The sequence below is a fragment of the Trachypithecus francoisi genome, unplaced genomic scaffold (genome assembly GCF_009764315.1).
Source record: "Trachypithecus francoisi isolate TF-2019V2 unplaced genomic scaffold, Tfra_2.0 Lachesis_group5, whole genome shotgun sequence".
NCBI lineage: Eukaryota > Metazoa > Chordata > Mammalia > Primates > Cercopithecidae > Trachypithecus > Trachypithecus francoisi.
The window spans coordinates 92,417,184-92,432,599 of record NW_022681470.1 but is presented as its reverse complement, the minus strand read 5'-3'; the positions used below and the strand labels follow the sequence as shown (position 1 = coordinate 92,432,599).

Genomic DNA, 15,416 nt, shown 5'->3' with positions numbered 1-15,416 from the left:
AATGTCCTAAAATTAGACATTGATGATGGTTGCACAACTCTGTGAATATACTAAAAATCACTCAACTCTAAAGCAGTGGATTTTATTGTACGGTATTTCTCAATAAAGCTGTTAATTAAAAAAACTGTATATATTTTCAATAAAACTTTACTGAGCAGTCCCAGGCACCATAGTGTACACAAAGATAGGGCCCCTGAGTAGCTTAAAGATGCTGCGCCGCTAAGTGGTAGAGTGCTGAGCCACTTTTGAGGAGATTGCATCTTTCCCAGCCTCACTGAAACATTACCAGCCCCAGCGTGCCACTCTCCCCACCATTAACCAATGAGGAGGCAAAGAAGAGGGACTTACCCTTTTCTTAGACAGTGAATGCAAACCTCAAGTCAAAGGGGCCATGGACAAGGAAATTGTATTGGGAAGAGACAGAAAAACTTGGGGGACTTGACTCCTGATTTACCTATCTCTTTCCTAGAGGTTACTTTTCACTACTGTCAGGCAAATCTTACGACTGGCTCCCTTAAGAATTACACATTTTTAGCACCAAGCCTTGACAGGGGTACAGGAAAAGAGGATCAGCACTAGCTTAGGGCTCAGTAGGCACAGAATTAAAAAAAAAAAAAAAAATCCCAAATCCATTACTTCTTAGTTTCTGGACCTTAAGCAAGTTACTAAAGCCTCCCTGAGCGTGCTTCCCTACCTATAAAATGGGAATGAAAATCTTTGCCCTGGACCACCTCAATGAGATAATGGACAAAAGACACTTTGCCAAATACATCTTGTACTGCAGAAATACAAAGAAGCCTCATCATCACTGCACTCTTATCTTGGTCCTCAAGCTTCCATCCTTCTCTTCCCATGAATTATGCCCCCACCCCCGCCGGCCCACTTTAAAAACTTACTTCTCTTCTTGACTCTAATCCTTCCTTTAATCCTGTCACATCTTTCCTCCTGCCTCTCCCCAGCAGTTATGAACCCAGGTCTTATAAAATTCATGTATACGCTGGATCACAATAATAATAATTTTAAACATTTGTTTGTTGTCTGTCTTGCTCCACTAGAGTGAAAGTTTCAGTGTATCCCCAGTGCCTGGGATGCTGCCTAACACTTAATATGTATTCAGTAAATGTGCTGAATGAATTTTAAAATTCCCATAGGCCAGACCAACAAATGGGAAGTAGGATCTTAACAAAGGAGTGGTCTCTTCCCCCCATATCTTGCCCCGTTCTTTCTCAACCTGCCAGGCCTCAAGTTCAGGATTAGTAAACGGATGTGTCTCCAGGCATGAGTTCCAGTAGAAGTGTAGCTATTAGCTCTGAACTAGGCTGAGCTAAGAGAACTAGGATTTCTTCTGGGTTTCCCATTGCTTAATTAAATGATCCTAAGGCCTGAAGTGTTATTTAGGAAACCCTTTGGCACAAGAATTGCCAGGCCATGTTATGTACCTACCACTATCCTCTGACCCACACCTGCATCTCAGACTCAGAGCCATTGGTCTGGAGAACCTGGAGATGATGAGAAATGGCCCACTAATGCACAGGGCAAAAAGAAAAGCAGGAAAGCAGGAAGAGGCTTGAGGGTCGGGGGCTCTCAAAAACCACAGTAGTGTGGTCCCTGAACCCAATTTCAAGGGGAGTGACAAAGGCCCTAGAACAGAACCCCAGAACTGCATGGGATCCCTACTCCCACTCATTGAGCAGAGAAGCCATAGTGGTGGTGTGGACTCCTGCAAGGGTAGAACAACTGATCACTCTGTGGAAGCATGTTGTGGAGCCCTAAGCTCTTTCAGTGCAGCAACCACATGTTAAGAGCTCTAACAACATTCTAGGAGGCAACAATGACATTCCAAGGATCCTTACCACTGGAAAATTCAGAACCTGGGATCAGTTGGAGAAACCATTTTAGGAAATTTATTCTCTCAATCCGAAACTGAATTATTGAAATTACATATATTTGATTTTGACAATTACTATAAGCTTTGACATTTCTCTTGTGTATGACTCTTCTGGGCTTTAATTTTGAAATTACAGAAAATCCTGTAAGCCCACCATCCTTAAAGATCTCTAGTAGATAGGATTTATTTGCACCTATGTCAGAGGTAGACAGAAATGGGCTAAGCAAGGTTTTCCAGACGGGGAACTGACATTAAGCTTACAAAGTCTGCTCCAAGGTATTCACAATCCACTGAAGCAATTCCCAGCAGAGTAGAGCCACTGACAAGTTTTGAATAGACAGTGAACAAAAGTTCTGTTCTGAGAACACAAGAAGAGTCCATTAAGAGCGCAGATGTCATAAGGCAGTGGCTCTGGAAGCACAGAATGCCAGCATCTGGGAAGTTGTAACAATGCATATCCTCAGGCCCCAAACTCAGCTCAAACACACTGAGTCAGAACATCTGGGGTGGGGCCCACACACCTGTATTTTAACAAGCTCTCCAGCTGATTCTAAAGTATTCTAAAGATTGAGAACCTTTGACCTAGGGCAATACATCCCTACCTTGAAAAAATTAAAGTCCTGACAGGACCAGGAGCAACATTTTTTTCTTCCTTTCTGATGAAACTTCATGAAAGAATTGACTAGACTGTGTCCATCATCATTTCCTCATCTCCTATTCTCACTTGGACCTGCTAGAAACTGGCTCCTTCCCTTGCTACTGCCCAGAAACCATTCACGGAGGCCATGAACATCCTCCTAGTTACTAAGTCCAGACATTTCTCTGTCCTTTTCATCCATGACCTCTTAGGAGAACTTGACATTGTTAATCACTCCCCCGCTTCACTTCGGAGGTTCCTCACTGCCCTGGTTCCTTCTGTCACTCCCTGCCAGTCTCTTCTGCACCTCCCTTTTAAATGTATGCTTCTCATCTTCCTTCACCTCCCTTTTAAATGTATGCCTCTCAGGGTTCTGTGCATAGCCCTTTCCTCTCTCTATATCCTGCCCCTGGACAGTCTTATGCTTCTGCTGCTGTGATGACCTGCTAATGTGATCCTCTATCCCCTCCTGACCTCCAGCCTGAGCTCCGGTTGTCTGCTGAGCATCTTTCCTTGGATCTCCCACAGGCACTTCAAACACAACATGTCCAAAGGGATGCTGACCCCTCTCCTCCTCTCTCCCTCAACCATCTTATGTTCTTTCTCTAGAGTTCCCTTTTTTAAACTGAATAGTACTGTGCAGTAGCCTAAGACAAGAGTAAGGGTATCATCCTTGCCCAACACTCTCCTTCATGCCTCCCCCTACCCCTATATAATCAACTTCGTAACCTCTGATTTCTCATTTTTATCCATCTCCGAAGTCACTTCCGTACCAGAGACCACACTCAGCTCTTGTCCACGTTACTACAAAGGTCTCCTAACCCACCTTCCCTCTCTCCACTCTTTCACTACTCTTTTAATCCCATGTCTGCACTGTAGCCACGGTGATCTTGTTTTTGTAAAAGCATATCTGATCATGTCACCCTCTATTTAAAATTTCAAATGGTCTTCCATTGCCCTCAGGATCAAGTCCAAAACCTCTAAGACAGAGCATTACATGGTCCTCAGGCCTTGGCTCCTACTCATTTTCCTTTTCTCCAGTTTCACTTAATCAATGGTTCTATGGTCTCGCTACAGATCACAGCCACTTGCAATTCTCACAACACCATGCTCTTTCTTGCCTGAGGCTTCTGTACCTGCTGTTCCCTCTGCCTACACTTTCCCTTTCTCCAGCCTAGCTTTTATTTTTTGGCCTCAATGTAAAGGTCCTTTCTCCCAGGAAACCTTCTTTAGGTGTCTCTCCCAGTGCTTCAACTGTTATCACATGAGTAAGTTTGGGTGCTATCATACTTGTCTCCCTCCACAAAACCATAAGCTCCTTAAGGGCAAGGTATGCAGCGTATTCTGGTTGAATCCTTGATGTCTAGCACTGCGATCAGTGAAGATTTGTTAAACAGACCAAGCTTCTTACTTGAGGGATGGCATGAATGTTTCCAAACCTGAAACCCTGTTCCTGTGAAGACACTGAAATCCTAGTGGTATTTTTCCCTTCTCCCTGGGGCTCTGAAGGGAAGAGGGTTTGTGGTTCTAGCTGCACACAAGGTCCCATTCACATAGCTATTTACTACACTCTCTCCAGCCACCTCCCCCCAGAACAACAGTGGCCTTTCTCTGCAGCAGCAGTCTCTTGGGGGAAGCTTCTGAAGGCCCTGCTCTGGGAAATGAATGGGGCCAGCCTGGGGCAGGCGGGACAATGGCAGGGTAGGCCTTGTGCCCATCAGACCCCTGCAGGGAAAGGCAGACCGGAAATCAAGCCGCCAATGGGGAAATCCCCAGAACTCTGAGAGGCTGAAGGCAGGCAACCCCAACAAGGCTGCTCTGTCCCCGCAAGAAATACCAAGTACCAAAGACCTAGCACCCAATGAGAACAAGAGGAATTTTGCTCTTAGTTCCTGGCAGGAGTGTTTAGAGCTTGCTTTCTTAAAATCCCTTGGCTAGGCATGGAAGGAATCAGCAATATCAAGAATGAGCTATGTTCAAGTCAGGAAAGAGCACATAGGGAGTATACCTTGTCTAAAGAGAACTAAGCTGGGCCGAAGAAGACAACCCAGAACAATGAGGACACGCTGCTCTTGAACCCTTAGGAACAGGATAAAACACAAGAACCATATGAGAGAATGGAAAAGAACCAACACAACAGTCTACCACATGCTAGATATTCTGCCAGAACTTTTACACAAAGCATCTTATATAAGCAAATAAGATAGAGCCGAGTTGCTATATGTATGTGCAAAGGAATGCTGAATAATATAAAGGTGTAGGGTTTGGTGATATTAACCAGCAAAGGCTTCCTTGAAGGAAATAAGAGTAATGGAGTTGGGAGAAGACAGAGAACACTGATATAAAGGTGTGCAAAGAGGGATGTGGGCCCGGGAATCGTGCTGGTCTACCTGAAGCAGGGTGACAGGGTACAGTAATGGGACCTACAATTATTGAGATGTGGGCTAAAATGAAGAAAGAAGTCATGAATCCCAAGCTGGGGAGCTTGAGCTAGAAAGGAAAGACATTGTGGGTTTCTAGCAAAGGATCTGCCTTGGGATGAGCGCTTAGGCCCCTGATTTTTAACTAATGTCCTGTGTTTGTTCACTATGGTCCCATAGTCATGCCTGTCTGTCCTTAGTTGAGAGTCAGCACAGGACTGAGGGTAATTCAAGCATGGATATTCTAGTGGCAGCTGAGGAGAGTTTAGGACAATCTGGGGTCCCTGCCAAACCAAATGCCCTAATAACACTCACCATATGTTTGGCACCATGGAATTCACAAAATGCTTTTTTTTTTCTTTTTTGAGATGGAGTTTCGCTCTTGTTGCCCAGGCTGGAGAGCAATGGCAGGATCTCAGCTCACTGCAACCTCTGCCTCCCGGGTTCAAGCGATTCTCCTGCCTCAGCCTCCTTAGTAGCTGGGATTACAGGCATGCACCACCATGCCTGGCTAATTTTGTATTTTTAGTAGAGATGGGGTTTCTCCATATTGGTCAGGCTGGTACAAATTATCCTGATCACATAGCTAGTTAGTCACTCAGCTGGGGCTCACTTAAAGTCCTATATTCTCTACATTAGGCAACTAGAATGGTTTCCACATAGATGGCCCTCCAGCCCTAGAGTTTGGTCGGCTATGTGGGAATGAATAAATATACAGCTGATTAATCATGATCTATCAAATATATGCTAATCTCCTCAAACCATGACTCAACTTTCTAAGGGATCTCCCAGAACTGACTACCCACTTCTTTTTTTGTTGTTTTTTGTTTGTTTGTTTGTTTGAGGTGGAGTCTTACTCTGTCGCCCAGGCTGGAGTGCAGCGGTGCGATCTCAGCTCCCTGCAACCTCTGTCTCCCGGGTTCAAGTGATTCTCCTGCTTCAGCCTCCTGAGTAGCTGGGACTACAGGCGTGCACCAACACATCTGGCTAATTTTTGTATCTTTAGTAGAGACAGGGTTTCACCATGTTGGCCAGGCTGGTCTCAAATGCCTCACCTCACGTAATCCACCCATCTCGGCCTCCCAAAGTGCTGGGATTACAGGCGTGAGCCACCACACCAGGCCTCCTGCTTCTCTTAAAGAGCTGTATTGAAGAACTCTAAAACTATCTGGTAGAAATGGCCTAACCTAAGGGTCTTAGGAAAGTTAAGTATCCACTGTATTCAGTAAATTGCTAGGTACCAATGGCAGACAAAATGACTTTTACTGAAGATCCTATTCTATGACTAGCACTACCCTTCCTCCAGTCCACCAGTCTCATAAATTTGGGAATAAAATTTGATTCAGGGCAGGGCACGGTGGCTCACACCTGTAATCCTAGCACTGTGGGAGGTGGAGGCAGGCGGATCACCTGAGGTCAGGAGTTTGAGACTAGCCAGGCCAACATGGCGAAACCCCTTCTCTAATAAAAAATATAAAAAATTAGCTGGGCATGGGGTCAGGCACCTGTAATCCCAGCTACTCGGGAGACTGAGGCATGAAAATTGCTTGAACCTGGGAGGCAGGGGTTGCAGTGAGTCAAGTTTGTGCCCTTGCACTCCAGCCTGGGCAACAAGAGTGAAACTGTGTCTCATAAATAAATAAATAAGTTTGATTTGGCCTTAAAATACTGGTTAATTCTGCTACCAAAACGTCTTGGGAATCCTGCTACTCCTCTTTGTCCCCACCATAACCATTCTGATTCAGAAGCTCATTATCTTTTCCTAAGATTGCTAGTAAAACTCCTAGGCTCCCTAATCCCAAGCACTCTTCTGCTCTATATATTAATATCGGAATTCTCTCTTGAAACACTATTTTTATCACTGTATAATACATAAACCTTCCCCGGCTCCCTTTCTACTACCATATACATAAAGTCTGAATCCCTTCATTCTCCCTACCCTACCCACCTCATCAATCTAATTTCTCTCTGCTCTACAATAATCTTAACACTTGGAGACCACACCATGTTGGTGCCACCCCAGACAGAACCTTGCTCATGTTGCTCCTCTAGTCTGAAATGGCCTCTTCTCTTTCTTCGACCTGAATAATTCCTAACTACTCTGTCTTTGACCATTCTCATTAGCACCAACCTTCCGCTCTTCTCTAAATGTACATTTTGGTGAACATAACAATTCAGCAATTATGTACCATCTTTTTATTTTGTGTTGTTTTGTTAATAACATTTCCCAACAAGACTGTAGGCTTGAGGCCGGGCACGGTGGCTCATGCCTACAATCCCAGCACTTTGGGAGGTTGAAGTGGGTGGTTTACTTGAGGTCAGGAGTCTGAGACCATCCTGGCCAACATGGTGAAACCCCATCTCTACTAAAAATACAAAAAGTAGCTGGGTGTGGTGGCAGGTGTCTGTAATCCCAACTACTTGGGAGGCTGAGGCAGAGAATCGCTTGAACCCAGGAGGTGGAGGTTGCAGTGAGCCGAGATCACACCACTGCACTCCAGCCTGGGTGACAGAGAAATACTCCATCTCAAAAAAAAAAAAAAGAACATAAGCTCTATGTTCTTGTGTACTATCTCTCAGAACACTGAGAAGTGCACTGAGCACTGCACTGAGCCATGTGATAAATATTTCAAGTCCAACCAACCGTCAAGCGCCACAGATCACAGGTCATCACCAGGAGGGCTGCTAGATTGGTTCCCTACATGATTTGAGGCCAGGCTGTGACTGATGACTACAGATCCCATCACACCATTTTGTAGTGGCTGCTCCCAAATACTGGAGAGAAAGGAGAAAGGGCTGGAAAGCAAGACTCTGAAATTACAAAGCCCCTTTCTCACACATTCATGTTTTAGTTTGCTATTCTTTAAAACGAGGAGGAAAATCTCAAGGAAGTCAACAAAGGTAATAGAGGAATACTAGTGACTTTAAGGCCTATGCTGAAATCACAGTAGAAAGACAAAAAAATGGTTTTAAATCGTGGCAGAGGAAGTTTCGCATCCAAAGGGATTTCTAATTGTTGAACTCATGGAACCATCCTCCAGAGATCATTGAAAATGAGAGAGGCCCTTAACCTGTCTTTACTAGCTTAAGAGACACGCTATTTGGAGTCAAGAGGAAAGGGCAAGAGGATCCCTTGAAGTCCTGCCAGATTTTTGTGATTTTTCCCTGAAATCTGTCCAACTGTTTTAATACAATAAATTGGGGTATTCTTCCAGACCTTAAGAATACCTTCCAGGCCTGGCATGGTGGCTTGCACCCATATCCTGGCACTTTGGGAGGCCGAGATGGGCAGATCGCTTGAGTTCAGGAGTTTGAGACCAGTCTGGGCAACATGGTGAACGTCATATCTACAAAAATTAGCCAGGTGTGGTGGCACATGCCTGTAGTGCCAGCTACTCAGGAGGCTGAAGTTGGAGGACCACCTGAGCCTGGGGAGGTCAAGGCTGCAGTGAGCTGTGATCATGCCACTGCACTCCAGCCTGGGCAACAGAGTGAGACCCTGTCTCAAAAAACAAAAAACAAAACCACCTTCCAAATCCTATTCCAATTCTATTAGGGGCCATGGATTTCTCAGTTCCTCCCCATGTTTCCATGTCCCTGTACTTCCGTCTTCTCTCCCATTTGATCAGGCACCTTTGTTCTCTGTTCTTTTCAAACTTTCATTTTCACTGATTTTCAGGAAAGTCAGATACTGATTTCTGAAAAACCATTTGGCCCACTGAAAGGACACAAAGCATTCTGGTTTCAGAGGCTCAAAGAATGTAATAGCTAAAAGGAATCAAATCTTAGAGGCTGGCTAGCCTAATTCCCTCATTTTTCCAGATAAGAAAACTGAGGTCCAGGGCAGGTAAGCACCTTTGCAAGGTCATTTGCCCAGTTGCTAACAAAGCTGGCTCCAACATCCACATCTACTAACTCAGATGCTGTATTCTTTCCTCAGAACTCCAAATCTCCTTTCAGAAAAGATCTAACATGACTTTTTATGAAGTTACACTTTTTTCTTTTTGAGACCAGGATCAGCAACTTCTTCAGTCCTGTTTACCCCATGGGCCAAAGGAGTGATCTTGCATGCCACTAGCAGGTGTATGCTTGGGTCTTTTATCAATATAGTGATTGACAAAAGAAGGAAGAACACAATCCACAGCAAAAAGAGTTTCCAAGCCACATGATATATCTTTGAATTAACTTTAAAAAATAATAAACCAATAAAATTAATTTTTAAAGGCAATGCCACTCTGAAGAGGTGAAATAGATTCAGTCAATATAGATTAAAATAGCTCCTCTTATGTTTACAGAACTCAACAGTTAACAAAGCATCTTCACAAACATCAGAGTATCAGAACTTCAAAGCAGCAAGAAACTAAACTCCATTCCACAGAGGCTGTGAGCTTCCAGAACTCCTTTACCTTTATACTAACTTGGGGATTAGCTATGTGCCATTCGCAAAATACTTTTATTTTTGATGAACTCGTATTGTCATTTAATTTTTCTTATTTCTTGCCTACTAAAAAAGCTAAACAAATACATTAATAAAAGGGTGCTCTTTCAGAAATGTTTTTGAGTATCCGAAGTTAAGCTTAGCCTGCTCCTTCTCATAATGGTGATTAATCGCCAAATGTTTCAGCTGCAAATCCATTGTGCCTCTCATCTCACACTCCCAGATGGGAACAAGGGTACATTTTGGAAAAGACTCAGCATTTCAGGGGACTTACCATGCGTAGCTCTGGATCCCTGTCACCATTCTGGGAGGCCAACCTTCTAATCTAGGTAGGAACTCAGCTAAATGTCTGGGGACTTCTTGGTCCCAGGGGTCAATAAAGACCAGAAGCCAAGGTGCGAAGAGACCCCTGACAGGGCACAGTTGCTGGGTCTGGATTTATTTTGAATTAGGAAAGTCATATGCTTTTAAGACAAGGAATGGCCAGAGATCACAGAACAAATCCTTTCTATCCCCATCACTGACAGACATTTAAGGTGAGCCAAGGTAGATGAAGTCTCTCTCATTCATCAGAGTTCCTGGGAAGGAGATTCAGTAATCCTTTTCTTCTCACATTCTTCTAGTACCCTAACTATTGGAAAAATATTCCTTCCTCCTGACCCCATGCACTTCTACAACAATAAAGCTAGTTCACTCTGCTTAAATTCTTCAAAATGATATAAAGATTTCAGTCACCTTTAATTTGTTTTGGGCTACTTAGCTCAGAAAGTTGGGCACGAAGCTAAATCAAATCTGTGAATTTACCATCTATAATTTATATAGAGTTTACAGTTTAGAAAACAATTTGAAATACATTATCTTGTTTGATTTGCTCCTTTCAATAGGCCTGTGAGAGAGATGAAATAAACATTATAATCCTCAAATGACACACCATATAAAAATGTTTGAGAACTGGATTGTACTTTATAGAAATGAACTACTACTGCTTTACATGAGGAAGCCAGAGGAGGCATGTGACTTCCCCAAGGTCACATAGTTAAGGGGAAAGCCAGGACTCAAACCACAAACTCTTGGCTTAAAGTACTTTGGTTTGACCCTCACATGAACTTTGGGCAGAGGAAAGATGTTTCATGGGTGCAAACCCCTAACCCACCTGTCCATCTCAAAAACATGTGCTATGGGGAAACCAGGCTAACGGATATAGATGGCTTAGCAAAATTCATGATCACTCCTGTAAAAATAATTCAGTATCATTATCTCTGTTAGAAATAGCAAACACATTTTTAGAAACTCTTGAAAGGACTATATATTAATGGGCAGTAAATTGCTCATGGACAAAAACTGAAAGGGACACGAACAGCTACACTTTAGCCCATCTTTCAGTAATAACTGATTAACACTGAAAGATAAAGATTAGTTGCAAATACTTTATGCCTTCTATGGATCCAGGAGTCACTCTTGAACAGGGTGCTACAGGAGATAAAAGAATGCCAAGTAAATATTCCAAAGTTTTCTTACTCTCAGCAACAATCTCTTTCCAAATACATGGTCCTTTATTATGTCATTCATTTTCTAGAAAATACCCATCACCTAGGAAACCTTCTCTAATTGACCACATTTGACTACATCTGAAATTAACAGGTGAATACTGAAACAACCTGAAATGAAAGAATTTACACTTGCTGATCTTTTCATTCACTCTAACTAACATTCATTTGTCAAACTTCTTGAGTACTCACCTCACGCAAGACACTAAGCTAGGCACACAGGATATCATACAGGCAAACCAAACTGTCCCTGCTTGTGAGGAGCTTACAGTCCGGTGTTGCTTTCTGTGGTCTTCAGGAGTCTTACATGTTTCCCAGTCCCCCAGCTGCATGCTCTCTCTGTGAGCAAAAACTGTCCACCTTAATTTTCTAAAACTCTCTTATAGCACCTTACGCTAGGCTCTCTACACAGCAAACTGATAAACTGAAAGAATACTAGACTCCATAATCTGCAGCATTTTATTCCTTTCAGTGCGATTTAAGACTGTAAATTATTTAAAATCCATAGAGTCTTGAGGCTGATGTCCAAAGTTCCAATCGAATAAACCTACAGCTAAGGGGGTAAGATTCAATGCAGCTAGCTGGGGATGTCTGAAGGGGATCTGAGTCCTACCACTCTTAATGGGGAAAAGAATCAGGCAGGGTGGAGGTGAGGAATACCCTTACCCTGCAAAGCTGCACTGTCTCATAGGAGAAAATAGTACTTTAACTATAGGACTTACAGGTATAAGCCCCAAGACTGAACCCCCAAGGTAGGAGCCCCAAGACAGAAAAGTAGAAGGGAAGACCTTGACTGCTGACGGGCACTTTACCCTACTGCCAAAGAGAAAGAAGAAAACGGTGCCCCACACATTCTACAGGACCAGTATAGAAGCCTAGTTAGACATGATGGGGCAATGAAAGAGCCACAAATTCAGACTCAGAAGACCTGTGTTTGAGTCTTTGAGTCCAGATTCTGCCACTAGCCAGGCAAGATGGCACTGGGCAAGCCAGGTAGCCTCTGAGCCTCAGTTTCCCCTTCTGTGAAATGTGAATAACCTCTGACGCTTTTGTCTACCACATAGAACCACTGTGAGATTCAAATGAGATATGTTCTACAAAAGCACTTAGGAAACAAACTGTAATGTGCTGGGCAAATCCTGAGATTTTTATCTATGAGGCTATCCAAACCCCCAGGAGTGTCTCACATTAATCCAGGAACCCTCACCACCTCCTCCTTCTTGCACCTCCCCAAAACTTGGGTTCCCATCTTCTCAAATCCCTGCATTTACCAGAAAGAGTTCACCATCCAAATCTTAAAAAGGCAAGTGCACTAATTCTCAAACTCCAAGATTATGAAAAGGGAAGAAGGGCAGCCATGTAAACCATTCCAATTCCTCACCTTGACACGCCTCAGTTCTCCCTTTCCAAGGGTCAAACTGCAGCGGGGCCAACAGAAAGGGGGAGGGAGGTCTGAACTGGCCATATATCCTTTGTGGCTGTCTGCCTCCTCTTCTCCACTGCCAAGTCAGTTCCCATCTAGGGATTGCTGAACTAATCTAAATGGGACTCTGAGGCAATACAGAGATTAGTGCTTGGGAGAGAGAGATTATATGCATTTTAGGCCACATTCCACAGCCAAAAGGAAATTATTATTAGCATGGATAACCAAAGGTGGACTGGGCATGGAGGGAGCAATTGCTCCCTTGCAAATATTCTTCCCTATCTCTCCAATAATATTTTTTCCAGGCTCTGTCCTTTCATTTGCTTGTTCAGTCCTTCAACCACCCATCTATCCAGTTAGGATGTGTGCAGTGCCCACAAAACACACCCCCCCCAGCAAGGTCCTCATGGGGAGAAGGGCTGAGGAGGGGTAGGGGAGGGAAGAAAAAGGCAGGCACCTTACAAAGTTGTACCAATCATTTGCAGGCAAGAATTGCAACCACACTGTAATATTACCAGTGATAGAGGTGGCTGGGCAGACTCTTGGGGGAAGGGGTGTCATGTGTTCAGACTCTGAGGGCCAGTGCTGCTGCCCAGCAGGCCTACGAGCCCAAAACAATTTCTTCTGGCTGCAGGCAGAGGGAAGGCCCATTTTGCAGAGTCAAGCTTATTAAGAACAGATTGGAAGATTAAACCTAGAGCATCGGCCGGTTCGCAGGTCTCAATTTAAACTCTAAGCTTGGAGGAGAGGAAATTTTAATGTGACCTATGCATTTTGGGGCCATGTCAGCTACTGGTAAAAATCCAGACCTGCATGGGTGCAAAGGATGTTTCTGTCCCATCATTCAGGCCAAGAACATCCTCTTCATTTCTAGAAATGGGATCCACCCTGTCCCCAAGCCCCACCATTCCATACCAACCAGCCTGGCGGAGGCCCACGCCCCTGCCAGGGCCCTTCTCCCAGCAGCTCCAACACCTAAAGCCAGTCCCCCTAGTGCACCCCTAGGAGCTCACAAGACTGGCTTGTGCCCACTTGAGCTAGCAAGTTGGGGGGACTCAAATTCAGCCTCTACCCTGGCAAAAGTCAAAAGCCACTGGAAACACATCCTCCTCCTTCATCTCTCCTGGCTTCACTGTTTATTGCTTATATTCAAAAGACGCTGAATCAAGAGCTGTGTTTTTAACATAGACACACAGAAAGCACATAACCACACAGGTTGATGGTCCCCAGAGACTAAAGCTCCTAGTCCCAATTCCCACAGCCCACCTAGACCCTTATTTTCAACCATTTATTAAAATGCAACACCACCCCTCCCAGTCTTTCAGACAATGCTGAAAAATCAAATTATTAGCAAACCTACCTGTCTATACTCTGGGGTAACCTTACACTCATGGTTTCTCAGTGTCTCCACGGTTCCAGAATCCTGTGGCTTCGGTGTGTTGATCAGGATTGAATCGCTTGCAATTTTTGAGCAAGGTGAGAGGAGGGCCTTCCAACTTGAAGACTGAATCCTTTCTCCTCCAGCTCTCAGGACCCTGGTAACTGATGCTCCACTCTACTTCTACCAGTGAGCATGATTTCCTTTCTCAGCCCCTCTTCCCCTCCCCAGCTTTAAAAAAAAAAAAAAAAGAAAAGAAAAGAAAAAAGAAAAAAGGAAAAGAGGAAAAACTATGACCTTCTCAGAAACCAAAAACCCAGCCACAAATCTCCTCAAGGTTAGCACTATGGGCTAAAAAAAATGAATCACAGAAAAATGTGCCTTCAAAATATCACTGTTAACTGCAAAGTACAGATAAAACCATCCTTTAAATCCAGTTTTCTCAGCTGTCCTTCTGTTGGCAAGAGACCCTCTAGCTCAAAGGGGGAAAATAATTTTCCAGTCTCCAATGCTTAATATGACAACAGCAAATATCTTTGAGGAAAGGAAAAAAAAGGATTAATAAATCCGAAATGGCACTTGGGAAAAATCTTCCAGCTGATTTGCACAGTAAAAAAATAAATAAAACCATACAATAGTATGTACACAACAGCACTCCTTCCAAGTCCAGTGCAACCCTGGGAACCAAAATTTATGGACTTCCTTAAAAAAAGAAAAAAGAAAAAAAAAGCTTTTACATTAAATGTTTTGAAATTCTTAAATGAGCCAATTGCATCAAAAAAAAAAAAAAATCAAAGAACACCTGAAATGCAATGCTTTTTACCTTTAAGATGGTAGTAATGATTAACAAACCAGAGATAATCTCTGAAAATATTCTCTCCTTTTCTTTTTCCTTTAAACTTGCAGGTTCCTCCACCTACCCCAGACTGATTCTCAGACCCAGCCTACGTTCGGCCTTTTTCTGAAAGACAATTTCCTGAGTTAGTTCTGCTGTTGGGCTCCTCCACATCCAGGCTCCGAAATTTTCTCTTGCCTCAGCCTCCATGAAACGGAGATTTCGCTTCCTCCCGTTCCCCCTTTTCTCTCCCTCTCTATCGCCCGGCCAGAAAGACGGCTCCCTTATTATTCGTTCGGATTATGATTGTGGATTTGAGTTCGAGGTGGGTTTTTCTTCCACACCAGCCTCCTGGAAAATCCGATCGCCTGTTTCCTCTCGGCCTCTCCTTGCCTCCCTTTCCGCCCCTCGCCTAATCTCGCAGGCAGGAGCCCGCAGTGCCTCGCGCAGGACGCCTGGCCGGGCCTCCGGCTACCGGCGCCGCTCGCCCGGCGCCCGACCGCCGTGTTCCGGCCTTCGCGGCCGCTCGGGACGCCAGGCTCGGCGCACGGGGAAGGCAGCGGCGGCTGCGGCAGGCCGGCACGAGCGGGCGTCCGACTGCCGGCGTCGCGGCCGCGCTCGCCTCCTTCCGGGCCCCTTCCCCCTCGGCTCGCCGTTCGCTGGGGCGCAGGCCCGGCCGGCCGCCCCCTTCCCTCCCTCCTTCTTCCCTGTGAGCCTTTCTCCTTCCCTCGCTCCCGCGGGGCGGGGCCGCAGGCTCCTCCTCCTCGCGGCGCTGCCCGCCACCCGCCGGCCTTTCCCCTCACGCCGCGGCGGCCGGGGGCGGGGGCGGGAAGCTGACCGCCCTTCCCTG

General features: G+C 44.8%; 1 protein-coding gene across 13 annotated transcripts in view; it reads right to left on the bottom strand.

The window, feature by feature from the left end:
* Window positions 1-15,197, bottom strand: part of ARHGEF11 (Rho guanine nucleotide exchange factor 11) — a 112,326-nt gene extending 97,129 nt beyond the window's left edge. For all 13 annotated transcript variants that reach the window (XM_033199912.1, XM_033199920.1, XM_033199914.1 and 10 more), the window contains exon 1: window positions 13,714-15,197. In XM_033199912.1, the coding sequence (XP_033055803.1) occupies window positions 13,714-13,745 (32 nt within the window). In that variant the 5' untranslated portion in view covers window positions 13,746-15,197. The remainder of the gene's footprint in view (window positions 1-13,713) is intronic.
* Window positions 15,198-15,416: the final 219 nt, after the last annotated feature.